The following is a 17,878-nucleotide window of genomic DNA, read 5'->3' as shown; positions in this document are numbered from 1 at the left end:
GAAGGCGGTATTACAGATTTCAACACACAACTTACAGGGCAATATATTGTTGTATCGATTTTTCCCTCTGTTCTCTGGCAAGAGTGCAATGTCACATGATTGGTTTCGACCCACGTCTTTTAAATCCTGTTAGGTCAAAAATAAGTTTGCATGTGAATAATGTGAAACAGAATATGGCAAACTGGACAGTCCTTGAGATACATAATAACATAACAATATGTTACACTAGCTGCATTTGTGGGATGTCTCCTATTCGACCAGGGGCATCGGCTGTCATCCCCACAACAGCCCTGGAGGAGGTAGTCTCATCTCCATTTTACAGAGGAGGCTCAGACAGGATAATTCATTTGCCTCGGGTCACACAGGTTGCAAAGCTGGGAACTGAATCCAAAGCCTGGGCACTTTTTACCCAACCACATTATCTCCCAAGCAAGCAAAAGGCCAGGTTAACTAACTGACAGCATCAGTTTGCATTTGAAGTCTGTTAATTCTTTCTTACCACCCGATCTGGGTAGCACTTTGTTGGTTATTCTGGAGATCAAACTGGCTTCTGAGACTAGGTGGTATATTGTGCAGGGAATGGATTCGGGCATGAAAGAACACTCAGTGAGACCCTAAGTGCCATTCTAACTCCTGAGCCCAACTGGGATGTGATTCCATAGTGAGGGCTGAAGGGAAATTCTGCTAAGAACCAGGGACGCTAAAACATCATTGCATCTGAGTTGTACCTCATATTCCTTGGATAGAAGATAGTTGGAGTCAGCCTGCAGCTTCATGAAGTGCCCTTCAAACTGATTTACTTTTATTGGGCTATGGTTAAAAACACAACAGAAAGAGAAGAAAATTACTGAAGAACAGGGAAAATGCCTTATCCAGCCCCAGTTATATTTCAAAATCAGACAATATAGTAATTAATGAGCTCTTTCTTACCAAGAAGTTTTCCGGTTACTGTGAAGAGAAGCCAAAAGTAGAAAGATCTTGTTAGCAAATTTCATGTAAGACAATCAACTCTTCTTTCAATAAATAAAGTGAAGGAAAATGTGCTCACCCTTTTTGGCCCAAGTTCAAGTGGACTGACAGTGGTCGATCCCGACGAATGCTCAGACGGGCAGAGGGCCTTTCTCGACCATGGCTGAAACACAAGGGAGAAGACTGATAATTTAATTATGAAATAATTTAAACAGATTTCTCCGTCTATGGTAAGGCTGGGCTTGCTTAGTCGCTTAGTTGTGTCCAACTCTTTGCAACCCTGTGGACTGTAGCCTGCCAGGCTCCTCTGTCCATGGAATTTTTCAGGTGAGAATACTGGAGTGGATTGCCATCCCCTTATCCAGGGGATCTTCCCAACCCAGGGATTGAACCCAAGTCTCCTGCATCTCCTGCCTTGCAAGTGGATTCTTTACCCACTGAGCCATCAGGGAAGCCCAGATTTTTCCACTTATGGTAAGGGTGTGCATGTTTGTACAAATATGGATTTTTCAGTACATGTATATTTTACACTCAGCCAACATCCCTTTGAGGGAGGGAACAGAGAGGAAGAACATAAAGAAACAGATTTTCCCCACTCAGAAACAGATCTTTGCAATAGCTGAAGATGTGTCTTCTCTTTTTGGCTACAGGTCATAATCACTTCCCACACTCTCAATAAAGCTTTCCTTAAAAAAAAAAAAAAAAAAAAAGACACACACACACACACACACACACACACACACACACACACAGTAAACCTTAGATGCAAGACATGACTGCAAAAGAGAGGACAATGTGCCAAAGAGAAGAAATTCCCTAAGGAAAGAGGGCTTGGCACTGGGGCCACATATGTTTAGTTCTTTTTGCTCCCTTCTTAGCTTAGCATGGCGGATAGGAACCACAAAACTGAGATGGCACCCATACTTTTCAGAATAGTTCAGAAAAGCATTTGGAAACATAATTCATAGACATCTCTGTCTTCACAAGGTGACTGAACACATACACATTCCCCCCCACCCCCCACCCCCACCCCGTGCCAAAGGAGCCATTTCACATTCAAATGAGGATACAGATGGCCCCTCATTCCTTTGGTAAGGATAAGATTCAGCAATGGTATGCAAAAAAGTGAGTCATGGTTTTAGGGTTTGACTCTTGTTTTTCTTGGACTTCCCTGGTGGCTCAGATGGTAAGGCATCTGTCTATAATGCGGGAGACCCAGGTTTGATCCCTGGGTTGGGAAGATCCTCTGGAGAAGGAAATGGCAACCCACTCCAGTACTCTTGCCTGGATAATCCCATGGACGGAGGAGCATTGTAGGCTACAGCCCATGGGGTCGCAAAGAGTCGGACACGACTGAGCAACTTCACTTCACTTCACTTCTTGTTTTTCTTAAGAAACAAAGTGACTTAACCTGGAGAAATTAAATGATTTCTCCCTTCTTACTTTTCAGGAGAAAGAGCATTTTCAGTTGCATCTTTAAAATTCTGAATCCAATTACCAAAGGGAACTTGGTACTCACCTGACTTTCCGTCTGCAGATGAATAAGGCAACAACAGCGACGAGCATGCCAATTAAGAACAGACCAGCACTCACACCTTCAATAACTCCAAACAGAGGCTCTACAATGATCCAGAGGGCAACAAGAAACCCAGGTGGGAAAATTAGTGTTAAAAAACCAATAAGACAGCTGGGGGAACCCGTCTCCCTAGTGATGTTATTATAGAAGAATTCAAATGATGCCCACAGTAAGGCATTTACTGTCATTTAGTCACTAAGTTGTATCCAACTTCCCGTGGACTGTAACCCATCAGGCTCCTCTGTCCATGCAATTTCCCAGGCAAGAATACTGGAGTGGGTTGTCTCCATGGTATCTTTCTGACCCAGGGATCAAACCCGCGTCTCCTGCATTGTCAGATAGATTCTTTACCACTGAGCCACCAGGGAAGCCCAAGGCTTTTACTATCTAAAGCTTAGGAGTATACAGCTGAAAAGATGAAACATGAGCTACTACTATGTAATGGTGGGTTGGTCATTATACTTTTGAAATTAATGATGTTCAGCTTATACATTAATTGGGACTTCATTTGTGCTTGTATGCACAGCTTGGGGCATTTGAGGTAAAGGCCAGGAGTTTGCCATCAAGGTTAATATGCTATTTCATTTGTTACACAGCATCTGGGACATTAGCAAATCCAGTGAATTGCTCAATTATTTTAATGAAATTCCAGGTTTATTAAATGATCTGATATTGTCACTAGGAGTTTATAAGAAGGTAGCCCATTTTAAAAACAGTTTTTTGAAATGTAATTCACATTCCATACTATTCACCAATTTAAACTGTACAATTCAATTATTTTACATTCAATTTTGTAACATTTTTATCACCCCCAAGAGAAGCCCCATGCCCGTTAGCAGTCATTCTCCATTCCCTCTCTCTAGACCCTGGCAACCACTAACCTACTTTGTCTTCATAGATTTGCCTTTTCTGGACATTTCGTATAAATTGAGCAATAAACATATGCTTTTTTGTAATTGGCTTCTTTCACTTAGCATGTTTTCAAGGTTCATCCATGTTGTGGCATGTGTCAGTATTTCATTCCTTTTTATGCTGAATAACATTCTATATTTTTTTAGCTATTCAGCCATTGATGAACATTTGGGGTATTTCTATTTTTTTGGTTATTTTAAATAATGCTGCTATGAATCTCCATATACAAGTTTTTGTTTTCGTTTTTCATGGGTATATACTAAAGAGTGGAATTGCTGAGCAAGGTGTAACATTTTGAGAAACTGCAAAATGTTTTCCATAAAAACTACATCATTTTACATTCTACAAACGATGTATAAGGGTTCAGATTTCTTCATATCCTTGCTAACACTTGTTATTATCTTTTTGATGATAGTCATTCTAGTGGGTGTGAAGTGGTATATTATTGTAGTTATGATAATGTCTAATGATGAGCATCTTTCCATGAGCTTATTGGACTTATGTGTATCTTTTTTGGCAAAATGTCTATTTGGACCCTTTGTCCATTTTTAAATTGGGTTGTTTGTCTTTTTATTATTGAGTGGTGAGTGTTCTATATATTCCGGATACTTAACCTTTATCAGATACAAGATTTGCTAATAGTTTCTCCCATTCTGTGGGTTATCTTGTTTCACTTTATGGTGTCCTTTGAAGCTCAGGAGTTTTTAATTTTAATTAGGTCTCATTTATCTGTTTTGTTGTGGTTGCTTGTGCTTTTGGTGTCATAGCTAAGAAACCATTTCCTAACTCAAGGTCACAAAAACTTCCTCCTATGTTTTCTTTTAAAAGCTGGATCATTTTAGCTCTTACATTTAGTTCTATGCAGTAATTCATTTTTGAAGTGCACTTTAAGCACTTGAATTTGTTTATTCAATGTTGATTTTCAAGATTTAACAAACCAACATAATCATCTTTCTTTTAAAGTGGTTAATATTCCTTTTTTTGGATATATGTTTACTACGTTTCTTTACTGGACTATGTTCAATTTTTGCTGTATAACAATAATTTAAATAGGGAAGAATAATGTTTACAAATCCCATACTTAACATTAACTTGTAAGCAAACACATCTAAATCTTCTTAACTGTGTTCTGATTCCTTTTTGGTCTGAAAAGTGGGAGATTATCCTATATTTGGCATAAATAGATGGGAGTGTTTGTGAAGCTGAGTCATCTTTTGTCATGCAGCATGAGAGACTGTTTTAGCTCTAAAGAAGAACTTCCTGAGACCAAGCACTGTGAAAGGCTGGGTACAGGGAAAGGCTGGACAGATAATGGTACCAAAGAACAATGTGCTAAAAAATAAATCTATTCTCAGCATGTTGGAACTATTCCAAATCAGTGCAGTGCAGAAGTTAAGAGGTCAGGCAGAAAGTGCTAGAACCCAGCTCTGCTATCTTGGGCAAGTTACATAAACTCTTGGTATCTCAAACCCTCACCTTTAAAATGGGGGATGGTAATAGTATCTACCACAAAAGGCCTTAGTGAGGATTAGATAAATTATTCTAAGCACAATGCTTAAAACTGCAGCTCCGCAGAGAGGACAAAGAGTCAATATTAGCTACTATTATTATTCAGGGGCTTCCCTGGTGGCTACCTAGTAAAGAATCCACCTGCTAATGCAGGAGATACAGGTTCGATTCCTGGTTCGGGAAGATCCCCTGGAGAAGGAAATGACAACCCAGTCCAGTATTCTTGTCTGGGATATTCCATGGACAGATGAGCCTGGTGGGCTATTGTCCATGAGATCACAAAAGAGTTGGATACAGCTTAGCAACTAAAAAACAACGTTATTAAGGCTTTCCTTCCAACACAGTTTAGAAAAGTTTCTTTCAGAAATTTATGTAAAGCCAAGTTAACATTTTTTTTATCATGTAAAAGCAACATATAATAAACAAAAGGAAAAAAGTTCCTTCTAGTCTTTTTTTTTTCCTATGCATTTCTATGTATATATTTCATATACACATTCCCATTTACAACTTGAAAGCTTTTTATACCCACTTCTGTTTTGGCCTGTGTCAACTCTTGATCTGAATGTTCTTCATCCACTATTTTTTTAAAAAATCCATTTTTAATAGATAAAAAAATCTGGTACCTCTTTCTACCTTCTTGACAAGATAACTCCTTTCAGTCCACTCTGCTACAGAAGTTGTATAATTTCTCTAATCTACATCAAATCATGATCATATAAAGATTACATTCCAAGGAAAAATAAATGATCCTCCCACCATCAGCCAAGTCCCCCGATCTCTTCTGGGTTGGGAAGCAGGGAGTCTGAGGTCTAGCCTCTTACTAGAGGCTCTTGTAGGTGATGTGGTGGTTGGCAGACTATGTCAGATGGATGAAAAGGTTAGCCTTACCTGACTCAGTGGTGATGGGCAAAGAGAAAAATGTGTCTGAATAGAGTGGTTTTGTGAATTCCTTCAGGTCCTCATCAAATAGCTGGGTGAAAGCCCGAATGCTGATTCTGAAAAGAAAACCAATTTGTTTAAGTACAAATTAGTGACTGACCACAGTAGGGCTGACTGGAGAATGTTTTCAAGGAGAAACAGGGTGGTCATCTGGTTGATATGCATGTAGGAGAGGGTATGAATTATGAAATCAGAAGGCCCTGGCTTTGTACCTTCACGCATCATTCATCAGATATTAATTGAGCCTCCTCTGTCCAGAAGCCAGATATACTGCAAAGAATAATCCCTATCATCTCAAGGTTTACATTCTTGAATACAGAACTGAGCTTAGTAGGCTGAAGTCATAGGGCAGCATGGGAACAAAAAATCACTTTCTAACATCTAGAGTATGAGCTGCCACATAGGTAGTGAGCTCCCAGTCACTGAGGGGGTTTAAGCAGAGACTGGAGAACCAGCTCTCAGGGGATCTGCAGGATAGCAGCCTGGCACTAAGTTAAAGATTGGCTTGAGCAACCTCTTGAGCCCATTCTAACCTGAAGTTTTCCAGACTGTAGGTTTACTGAGAGTAACAGGATTGGTTTATAGGGGGAAACTTTTTCTAGGGTTAATTTAAATCATATGAGAATGAATGAATATCTCTTTTTTTTCCTTAAAAAAGAAATCTAGATTTGCCTAACCCAGAAATATCTGGGCACATCCTGTAATAATGCTGAAGCATTATTATTACCAGCATTAGCCAGCCAGGACAAACTGTTCTGACCTTTTCCCCTCTCCTTCTAACTCATGTCTAGGTCTAAGTATAATCTCCTCAATATCATCAAGATTATATTGATCAACCTCGTCTATAATTTCCACGTCTAAAAGACACCTTCCAAGCCAAAAGTGGTACTTCCAGGAATAACAGACTATTGGTGGAGGTATTATGCAATGTCCCCGGAGAGTAACAAGCAGTCAACACGTACTACATGGAAGGGAAGGAGCTGGTGGGCGTTGCTAGTGTATCGTAGCTTTGGACATCGAAAAGAGTCTCTCCAATGAAAAGAGTTTCTTTTATTTGTATGGTGATTTGTAAGTGTGAAGAACTTTTACAGACATGATTCTATTTGACCATCTCTAACCTCTCCAGTATCAGAAACTTATGATACTACTTCAGGGATTTGGAACCTGAAGCTTGGGAAGACTGCATTTCTCACTCAAGACTGTAAAGAAAGCTGGTGAAAGATAACCAAACTCAGGATTTTCTGACTCCTAGCCCAGGGACGGCGGAGCCTGGTGGGCTGCCATCTATGGGGTTGCACAGAGTCGGACACGACTGAAGCGACTTAGCAGCAGCAGCAGTCCAGATCTCTTTCTCTTGGCTTAATTGTGGTTTAACAGCAGTGACTTCTGTTGGAGGGCTGTAAAAGGGCCTGGGCTGGGAAACAGAGAGTCTGAGGTCTAGTTCTCACTATCGCTGATTAGATGAATGGTTCCTAAAGTTCTTTATGATTCAGTTTTCTCATCTGTGAAAATAAAAGCACTGGGGCTGTAACAACCTTGACAGGTTCTGCTCTGGAATTCTAAGATTCAAAGGTGCAAATGCAAAACACAGAATGGGTCCAGATGAATTAGGGCCTTTAGGAACCCAGGAAGGAGATAATGCAAGAGCTCATTGCATTTACTACAGCTCTTGCAGTTACTGTAGGCTTGGCTTAAAATTAGGCTATCAACAGGAACTCTGCCCTTAGAACCCTTCCAGTAATGGATGTCACAACCACATTCCCCAGCCCAGCACTTAGCACGCATCTGGAATCCTGTCCCATCCTATCTTCTCATTTTTGTCTTCCTTACTACCCCTTGATATGACCCTCACTTTGAAACTGGATTATTTGGGTTTGTTCTTCTCTAAGCAATTTGTGTATTTCTGCCTCTGCACTATGACTGTTTCCTGAACCGTGAATCTCCTTTTGCCCCTATATCCACGTTTGCAAACCCTTCCCTACTTTTCAGTAGCCAGCCAAAATGATACCTCCTTCAAGAAGACTTTTGGACCTTCAGAGCATTTATTTACCTACAGCCCTCTTAGGTCCTTCAACATTTCTGCTATATTTTATAGACAGGTCTTCTCTATATGCATATAAGATTATTTTAATGAACTGATATGTAATGGTAAGTTTTTCAACTTTAAATATGTCCAGAATCAGAATTCTACAAAGCTATAGATCATGTGGTTCAATTTCCTTCGTTTGAGGAAAATGAGGTCAACAGAAGCAGATTATCTGATCGTGGTCACATTGCTATTCTATTTAGAATAGAAAACAAAGCCAGATCAGCACTTCCCCAACCTCTGCGCTGTTTCTCGCCCATCATGATCTACCCATTCTCTTCCCATATGGAACAACACTATTATATACCCGGATAACAGGAACCCAACAATGAACAGGAAGACGTTAAATATTTGTTGGTATAATAAACTTGCATATCAGCTAAACCTAGCATTTTCCATTTCTTGGCAATCCTAATTTTTCTTTTTCCGTGTTCCTTCCTGTCTACCTAGTCTCCCTGGGAAAAAGATGCCTGATAGCACTGAGGGTCACTATGGTGATTATCATTGTGAGACAGGCATAATTCTGCCTGCACGGAGCCTGGGTTCAGCAGCTACCACACAGGTGGCTGCTTGGCATATGGTTCTCCATGCTCATATCAGGTATTATCTGCCTGGTATGCTTTTCACAGGAGTGAACTAAATACAGAGAGAGAAAAGCCGTATCCTAGAAAACACATTAATGCAGCAGGAGTTGATTAAGCTATAATCAGAATGTTTAACTTTTCATAGAACATCTTGGCTCATTCCCTTATTTGCTCATAAACATTTAATGGCATCTCTTTTGTGCCAGGTACTTCCCATATCATTTTGTAACCAATGTCATGTCTGTCTCCATGATTTAGTCTGTGAGCTTTTGCAGTCTAGTGAAGAAGGTGAAAGTGTTACTCACACAGTAGTGTCCAACTCATTGCGACCCCATGGACTGTAACCTGTTAGGTTCCTCTGTCCATGGGATTCTCCAGACAAGAATACTGGAGTGGGTTGCCATTCTCTTTTCCAGTGGATCTTTCTAAGCCAGGAATCGAATCTAGGAATTTCCTGCATTGCAGGTGATTTCTTTACCGTCTGAGCCACCTGCCATTGCAGGAGACGCAAGAGATGTGCGTTCCATCCCTGGGTTGGGAATATCCCCTGGAGGATGGCATGGCAACCCACTCCAGTATTCTTGCCTGGAAAATCCCATGGACAGAAGAGCCTGGCCAGCTATAATCCATGGGATCGCACAGAGTCAGACATGACTGAAGCAACTTAGCACGCAGACACAGAGACTGGGCTCACTGGAAGTGGAGCTGAGGGCCCCAGTGTCCAGGTGTGGGTTAACAGCGGTAGCTCAGGGCTAGTTGTGGGTTGAGCTGGCTTTTCAAGTGTATGAAGGAATTCATCAGTCAGACAAGAGAGTGGAAAGCTTCCCAAATAGAGTGAAAAGAATGTGTAAAGGCTCAGAGGTATAAGAGAGACACGTCAGATTTCAGGGAACTCTGAGGAGGGAGGAGTAGTAAATGGGTGGAGTGTATCAATACTTGGAGCAAATGGTGGGGGACAAAGCTGGTGGGCAGATGGGAGCGAGAAGCCTGGGGCTTTGTGTACCCTACTCTGCGATCTTCACTTGCTCCTAGAAGTGAATGGGAGCCACTGAAGGAACTTAATCTAGAAGGGACATGACTAGGTTTGATCTGTCATCTATATGACTCCTCAGGATAGTCCTGTGATGTTTTGCAGATGAGAAAAGTGAGGACCAGAGAACTGAAATGCTGTTTACAAGGTGACACAGCTAAGCAGTGGCCACACTGGAACCTGAGTGCAGGGGCTCTTCCTAGGACCTTGGCTGCTGTGATGGACAGGAAAGAGTGTGCTGGGTAACTGGGGCCCTGGTCCATGCGTGAACTCTCTCTAGCTTCTTCTTCTCTTTCTTAAATGTGGGAATCACTCATCTTCTCTCCTCTCTCAAAAAGCAAACAAACAAAAACAGCTCAGCTTTCCAACTCACAAAGAGAAAAGAGCCCTTCGAGAGATTTCCTCAAATTTCCCGGAGCCCAGTTGACCAAGGGGCTGAGGCATTTCTTGAATCTAATAAGAACTAAAGTATCTTGGCTTTCTGATCTCTTTTATATTTCTCTTCGCTCTGAGATCTCGTCACCTTCAGGTAGGCTCATATAGCTTCTTCTTGAAGCAAACATTGCTAGTGAGTTTGTGTGTGTTCACTCTGGAGGTGCCAACCTTGGGGCGCAGTAGCACTTTTGCGGTAAGTCCTGGGTGGAGGCATCTGTGCGGAATTCCTGTCCAAAGGGAGCCATCGGTTTTAGGGAAGATGTCGGCTTGACTGTGTTGATGCAAGGGAGGGGTGAAGAATGCTCTCGGGTATGATGCCATGTCACTGTCTCCTTTTGGAGCTGGCAGAAAGGTGTCTGCTGAGTTCAGGGGTAATACTCAAAACCTGTAAGGGTTAATAAGAACCGGGCACTGACCAACCAGAATGGAGACTGGCCCATAGAGAATCTGATTGGCTGCCATCTGGCTGGACACCAGGTCTGCTGACACCTAATGGAAGGCACATCGTCTGCAAAAGCACTAATCCTGGATTCCTGCAGCCTTGTTTCCAAAATGGCAGCCTAGGTTCTCTATCTCTTGGGGACCCAGGTTTGGGATGCTGTGTATACTTATTCTGCTTTCTGGGAACACGGTGTACATGAAGGGCACGGCTAGTTCCTACAGCTGGAAGGGCCTGTTGGCTGCAGGAGTACTCCCTGAGGCCAAACCAGTTAGCTGCTCCTTTTCATCTGCCATCTTACTGGGAGGAGAGGGTGGTTCCATTCATTAAGGGGCCTTTCCCTTCAACAGTTCTATCTGGACCAAAAAGAATATCCATCTTGTTATGCCTATTAGCAGGCAAATAAATAAGTGTAATTCCAGTCCTCACTAAAAGTGGGGAAAAAAAATCTCATATTTCTTGAGTCTCCCTAAACTTAATCTTTCTACTTGGACATTTTCATAGGTGTTAACATGGCAAATAAATCACCTGATTCATCCTAGAGAAGTTTTAGGAGAAAGAACAACCTATTAAGAATCTTCAATTCTTCACATAATGAATGCAGCTTTTGTACAAGGCCAAAGGCCCTCTTTACCCATTCCCTGTGAATGGAGGCAGGAATACAACCTTTATAAATTAGCCAGTAAAATGCAGAGCACTCTTGTAACATAGGTTATTAATCTACAGGAACTCATGTGCATCAGACGCCCCGACAGCTGAGCGCCCGGTGATGGAGCACGTCCCTACTGGTGAAATGATGGTAATACATCTAACCTGTAGGCCGTGCGCGGCTTCAGCGGCCCGTCACAAAATTTTTGCTGATTAGGATCACATTTTCCACCCAGGCTCTCCATCTCTGCTCCAAGCTTAATGTTGAAACTCTTAGAGTTGCTGTCAGGACTTTCGGCACATTTGCTGGCAAAATAATCGGTCTGATACACCCGAATGGAGGCGTTGTGCCTGTATTCCAGGTAGGAGGGCAGGGGGTGCTGTGGCTCTGGCTTCAGCTCATCATTGCCTAGAGGAAGAACACCCACAGTGAGGGACTGACTTGTGACTTCAGGGATTTCTAACTAGTTTCTGAGGTTACCTTCCCCACCCACTATCCCTAGTCATTCCTGGAGTGCAGACTCTGTGATCCCCAAGGGTGTTGTGAAATTCTCCCAGGGAAATTAATCTAATTCACTTTTTCTAAAATAAATAAAAAATTAAACATAAATAGTGTATATACAACATTTTATATATGCATATGCCAAACACAGGGGCTTCCTGGGTGGCTCAGTGGTAGAGAATATGACTGCAATGCAGAAGACACAGGTTCAATTCTTGGGTCAGAAAGACCCCCTGAAGGAGGAAATGGCAACCTACTCCAATATTCTTGCCTGAAAAATCCGATGGACAGAGGAGCCTGGTGGGCTACAGTCCATGGGGTCACAAAACAGTCAGATACAACTGAACTACTAAAGAGCAGCAGCACATTATCATTTTTCTAGGAAATAAAATATGCATATATGAAAGGGGGGCTCATGCATCAGATGGTCACGTGCCACAACTCCAGAAAGTTGGGTACTCCCCATCGTGAAAGTCAACCCACTCAACAAGCTCTCTACTTGCCAATAACCATTGTAGCTGAGCGAATAAGGAAATCCCTGTGACCTGGGAAACGGGGAAAAGATAAGAGAAATCAGGCCTGAGGCCAGAGCAGTCGCCTTACATGCATGCTTCCTGCGCCACGCCCAGTCTGAACTACTCCTTGTCCTGCTCTGTTATCTTGAGTACAATTTAATCCTGGCTCAATCCTGGGCCCTTGTGCAGAACACTTCCCAGAACTCATCTCCTGTCCACCCAGCTGCTGTGTGTTTTGGCAGGGCAAACTCACTTTGATGTTGGCCAGAGGAAAGCATAATTAGGAAGAAAACTATTATAGAGATTGGATACCATGTACAGTGAACTCTAAGGAGTGATATGGTGGGGGTTCTTTGCGTCCTGGATTCTTGTTTGATAAAATTTGCTCAAAATGAGTGGCTCTTGGAAATATCATCTTGTTGGATGTAGTTAAAAGGAAGGTTGCCTTGAAGGAGAGTATATATGCTATAAATGACATTAATGTGAGCCGGTTTGTTATCTTAGATCACCAGGGGAGCACAGCCCATCTCCATGGACATCAGTCATTGAAACCCACCTGGCTGGAGAACACAAGGCTAAATTTTGGGGTGTTTTTTTTTTTTTTTGGCTGCTGAAATATTTAGGTAGCAAAACACTATCTTCATTGCAGCCTACTTAAATTTAAAATCTCTTCACAGTTCACCTACTTATCTCCAACTACTAGGTGTGAGGAAATCTGGGATGCAACACTGAGCCTTGAAATTATTGAATTAATTATGCATAACTGGCTTTAGTACAATTAAATAAAATACAAAAGTACACATGTGCTGAATCACTTTAGTCGTGTCTGACTCTCTGCAACCCTATGGACTGTAGCCTGCCCAGATCCTCTGTTCATGGGATTCTCTAGACTGGAGTGGGTTGCCATGCCCTCCTCCAGGGGATCTTCCCAACCCAGGGATTGAACCCATGTCTCTTACATTTCCTGTATTGGCAGGTAAGTTCTTTACCACTAGTGCCAACTGAGAAGCCCTAAAAGTACCTAGCGAGACTACAAATACCATTTAGCTCCAACATTTGTCATGGCAGGTTTAAACCTTCCCATTGCCCACCAATGAGTTAAAATAGTCAGGGAAGCTTGAGAAACTCCAGTGCAGCATCTTAAACAATTATGAAAAATATATGACATGCAGGATATATTAATATCATTCCAGACACAAACATCTGTTGTGGAGAAATAACACACAGGACCTCAGTGGCAAAAACACATATGGAAATGTGTGTCCCCAGATACAAACTTCTGAGGATGATCTGATAGATGCTGATGTCATAAGCACTAGAGCTCTTACTTGGTTGAATGGAATGTTATTATAAGAATCACCTAGAATTTGCCTGTTACATAAGAGTTAGGTAACACTGAATAATTTAGTAGACTCGATAATGAAACATATTGAAAATTCAGTACAGAAAGGAGGGATGCTTTTCATGCTCAGTTTTTCCCTCTTTCAAGCATTTGAGCATTTTTGTGAATTGGTGAGTGGCTTGGGAGTATATGATTGGTAGAGGGATTTGAGACAGGGAGTGGGGAAGACAGACAAAGCACGTTGCTGCTTAATGGCAGAATAATGGAGCTGAATGGGACTGAATGAGTAGTAAAGGCTGAATGAGTCAGCAAACGCAATGCATTTCCAACAGTGCCTGCAACAGCAACAAGTAAATGATGGTTATTGTGATTGTTGATATAGTTGCTATTATTACCCATTTAATAATTAAATCCTGCAAATAATAGGCTTCCAGTAGGTTTTCTTTTTCTTGTTACATCTCGCTGCATCCAGCAGAGATACAGTGAAATGATATAAAAATTAAGTTTTCTTCTTTTAAAAACTTGTCACAGAAGGAGCTCCCACAGCTGACTTTGGAGAAAGTAATCCTGTGTTTTGGAGTTAATTCATGATCACTTACCATCAGCCTCTCTCACCACCACTGTGAAGTATTTCACAGCTCCATTGGTGTCGCTGAACCAGCTGCAGTTGAAAGTAAAGTTGATGGAAGATTTGCTAATTAGTACATCCTTTTTATTCACACGAATATGTGGAGGTGGAGGAGGGGGGCCTGGAAGAAGGATGGGAAAGGAACCAAGAAGGGTCACAATTATGCTTTTGAATATAAAATATTAGTGAGATGAAGGTCTTCACTCACCTACATCAGGCTGCACGTGTGTTGTGTGTGTGTGTGTGTGTGTGTGTGTGTGTGTCTCTAATGCTTGGAATCAAGAAAACCTCCTCCTCTCCTGAGGGGAAGCAGGCAGAGGAAGTGACTTGCCGGTAGCACATTAAACATAATGAAAGAGGCAGCTAGCTCCTCAGCAGGATTTCCTGAAGTTTTAGCATCAAATTCCTTAAAAGCTCTATTATGGCTCTTTCTACATCAGGCAAAGAGATGTATTTAAACACTAATTCATTCAGGTTCTTTAAGACCATTTAACTTGTTTACTGCCAGGATGCTTTACACAGAGAAATGTTTATACTTCTCAGAGCCTTTTAGTCCTCTTCAAGTGACAGCAGGACTCGCTAATGTGGAAATGAGCCATACACATGTGAACAAGGGTGATGGGAGCGCAGAGGAAGGCACACACCTCCAGGGACACTTACGGTCTATCATGGTGATGGTGCTGTCTTCAACCACCTCGCTGGTCATGCCGGCCGACTGCACCTTGATAGACACCAGGTACCTCTTATGAGGCACTAACATCATGATGTTAAGCAGAGATTTTTCTTTCTCCAGCTTTCTGGAGAACTCAACTTCTTGAGTGTCCATTTTCCGGCACTCAATGCTGTACCCATCAAAGTCAGAATCGGGAGGGATCCAAGAACAGGCAATGGCTGTAGAGTTCTGAGGCCGGCAATGCAGGTTCTGTATCTTGTCTGGCTCTAAATAAAAGAGAGGGAGAGACACTTCACAACTCTGGGAGACACGTTTTTAGTTCCTTTGACTCCAGCTAGCTCAGAGATCTAAATAAATAACTCTCGATCTTCATGTGAACTGCTTTTCATAGGTCTCCAAGGCAATTTCTGCCTACTAGGCCTCCTCACTTTGAGAAACACTGAAAGTTAAAATGCTGTCCCTTTAGAAAAAACCACCAGGTGCCAGTGTGATTGCAAACAGAAATGTAAACAGGGACACTGAAACCAAGCATCAGATAGAAGGCAGGAGTCAGACAGAAGGTGGGGCAGAGTAGCCTAGAGGTTAATAGTGCAGCTCGATCTGCCTGAATTCAAATTCTGTTTATCAGCGATGCAATCCTGGGCAAGTGATTTAACATTTCTGTGGCTCATCTGTAAAGTGGGGAAGTTAAGACTATCTACTTCATGTGGTTGAGCTTCCACCATGGCTCAGTGGTAAAGAATCTGCTTGCCAATGCAGGACATGCGAGTTCAATGCCTGAGTCAGGAAGATTCTCTGGAGAAGGAAATGGCAACCACTCTAATATTCTTACTTGGGAAATCCCATGGATGGAGGAACCTGGTGGGCTACAGGCCGTAGGGTTGCAAAAGAGTCAGACGTGGCTTAGCAACTAAAGAACAAACACTTCATGTGCTTGCTGGAATGACTCAATGAGTTCAAATGTGCACAGACACCTAGCACAGGGGCTTGCATGGTAATTGCTCAATAAATTCTAGTTCTTTTTTAAGAATATCTTTTATTTTGGGCTGCACTGGGTTTTCTTTGCTGCACACGGGCTTTCTCTCCTTGAAGCAAGTGAGGGCTACTTTTTAGTTGTGCTGCACAGGCTTCTCATTGCGGTGGCTTCTCTCACACTGGGTCAGCAGTTACAGTGCACAGGCTTAGCTGCTCCACCTTGTGTGGGGTCTTCCCAGATCAGGGATCAAACCCACGTGCCCTGTGTTGGCAGGTGGACTCCCAACCACTGGACCACCAGGGAAGTCCAGATGTTAGTTCTTACAATAAGGACAGTAAGAAATGGCATTGCTGCCTTGCTACCTTCTATGTCTGGCTTCTGTCCCTCTCTTCCACTTTTGCCTGCCCTTCTCCACTCACATGCCGTACTCCAGGCACTGAAACCCCTGTGCTTCCCCGCATACACCAGACTCTTCCACGCCCCTGTTTCACGGCCCTGTGCTTATGGTCATCCACTTTCTTCTGCCTGACACAGTGCCTGACTCAGTGGGGACTTGAATGGCAGGTGATTTTATCTGTTCTTGTGAGTGACACACCCATAAAGAAAGATTCAGTCTGAAAGAAAACCAGTCATGTAACTGTGCAGGTTAATAACCAAACTGTTATTAACAAAGACTACCCTGTTATATAAGATCTTCTGGGAACTATGTGTAGACCTAACTTGGCACTCCCATGGCCACACCCATTGCTCTGATTTGGAGGACAGCCCACCTTCCCCTGACTCCTAATTTGTTACAGAAGTTCTTGTCCTCAATAAACACACAGCATTGGTGTACCACTGAGTGAAGTCCTGTTTCGTGTCAGGGCCTATTTATTGATGCTTTTGAACTGTGGTGCTGGAGAAGACTCTTGAGAGTCCCTTGGACAGCAAGGAGATCAAACCAGTCAATCCTAAAGGAAATCAACCCTGAATATTCACTGATGCTGAAGCTCCAATACTTTGGCCACCTGATGCAAAGAGCTGACTCACTGGAAAAGACCCTGATGTTGGGAAATGTTGAAGGCAAGAGAAGGAAGCAGCAGAGGATGAGATGGTTAGACAGCATCATTGACTCAAAGGATGTGAGTCTGAGCAAACTCTGAGAGATAATGAAGGACAGAGGGTCTTAGCGTGCTGCAGGCCGTGGGATCACAAAGAGTTGGACACAACTTAGTGACTGAGCAACAACAATCAAAGTCTACAAATGTGAGCTGAGTCACAGCAGGTCAGATGAGGATGATTTAAGGAAAAAACAATCAAACCGAGAATTTTTCAGAATAGAGGAAGAATTGGCCTTTGAGGCAAACAACTTTGAACTCCCTTCAAACCAAGTCACAGTTGAGATCTAAAGACATCTCTCTTTCAGCTTTGGAGAAAGTCTTTTAAAACATCCAGCCTAATCCATCATTCTGATAATTTACACCAAGTATGGAAGTATATGGAAATTTGTTTCAATTCGATCTCTTCCTCTAAATCCTGCTTGTCTACCAAGACTCAGGTCAGGTCTCCAATTCACTAAGAAATGAGTATCTACTGCATACAAAGTGCCCTTCTGTGTCTGTGAACAGTATAGAAATGAAAAAGATATTAGCTGTAACCTCTCGGAAAGTGAGATGAGTCCTAAACATAATACAAGGTAGAAATGAGATGAGGAAGAGGATGCTCTGTGGGGTAAGAGACAACTTCCTGTTGCTGGCATTAGTGCTGGGCAGGACTCAGCAAAGCCTTTCTGGTAGAGATGACACTTCACCAAGATACTGGGAAAGAGGCATTTTAGGCAGAGACAAGCATGAACCCGGGCATCAAGGGTGGGGTTAGGAGGCATGGCTGGTGGAGCCATGCACAGTGTTTTTATCATGGCTGGAATGTTTTTGTAAGAAATGGGGCACTGGAAAGATTTTACATGAGAATTCTCAACGTCTGTTTTGTTTAATCCTCTGTTATCTTGGGTTTTCTGTTACCCACAGCCAAACCTGATTCTAACTAATGCAATCCTCAAAGTTCACTCTGCCATTCTCCCTAAAACTCATTATCAAGTCCCTCTTGGTGTTGGCTGCTCTCCTCTTGAGGAAGCCC

At 42.4% G+C, this 17,878-nt stretch overlaps 1 protein-coding gene across 2 annotated transcripts in view; it reads right to left on the bottom strand.

Moving 5' to 3' along the window:
- PTPRB (protein tyrosine phosphatase receptor type B) overlaps positions 1–17,878 on the bottom strand; it is a 126,591-nt gene that overhangs the window by 21,108 nt on the left and 87,605 nt on the right. For both annotated transcript variants that reach the window (XM_070789279.1, XM_070789280.1), the window contains 9 exons: positions 14,775–15,053; positions 14,086–14,235; positions 11,293–11,536; positions 5,855–5,961; positions 2,489–2,588; positions 1,049–1,132; positions 931–948; positions 729–810; positions 36–126 (listed from right to left, as the gene is read on the bottom strand). In XM_070789279.1, coding sequence (XP_070645380.1) covers positions 36–126; positions 729–810; positions 931–948; positions 1,049–1,132; positions 2,489–2,588; positions 5,855–5,961; positions 11,293–11,536; positions 14,086–14,235; positions 14,775–15,053 — 1,155 coding nt within the window. The remainder of the gene's footprint in view (positions 1–35; positions 127–728; positions 811–930; positions 949–1,048; positions 1,133–2,488; positions 2,589–5,854; positions 5,962–11,292; positions 11,537–14,085; positions 14,236–14,774; positions 15,054–17,878) is intronic.

This window comes from Bos indicus, chromosome 5 (genome assembly GCF_029378745.1).
Source record: "Bos indicus isolate NIAB-ARS_2022 breed Sahiwal x Tharparkar chromosome 5, NIAB-ARS_B.indTharparkar_mat_pri_1.0, whole genome shotgun sequence".
Classification (NCBI taxonomy): Eukaryota; Metazoa; Chordata; class Mammalia; order Artiodactyla; family Bovidae; genus Bos; species Bos indicus.
Note: the sequence above shows the minus strand (reverse complement) of the source record. Positions and strands in the feature narration are given on the sequence as shown.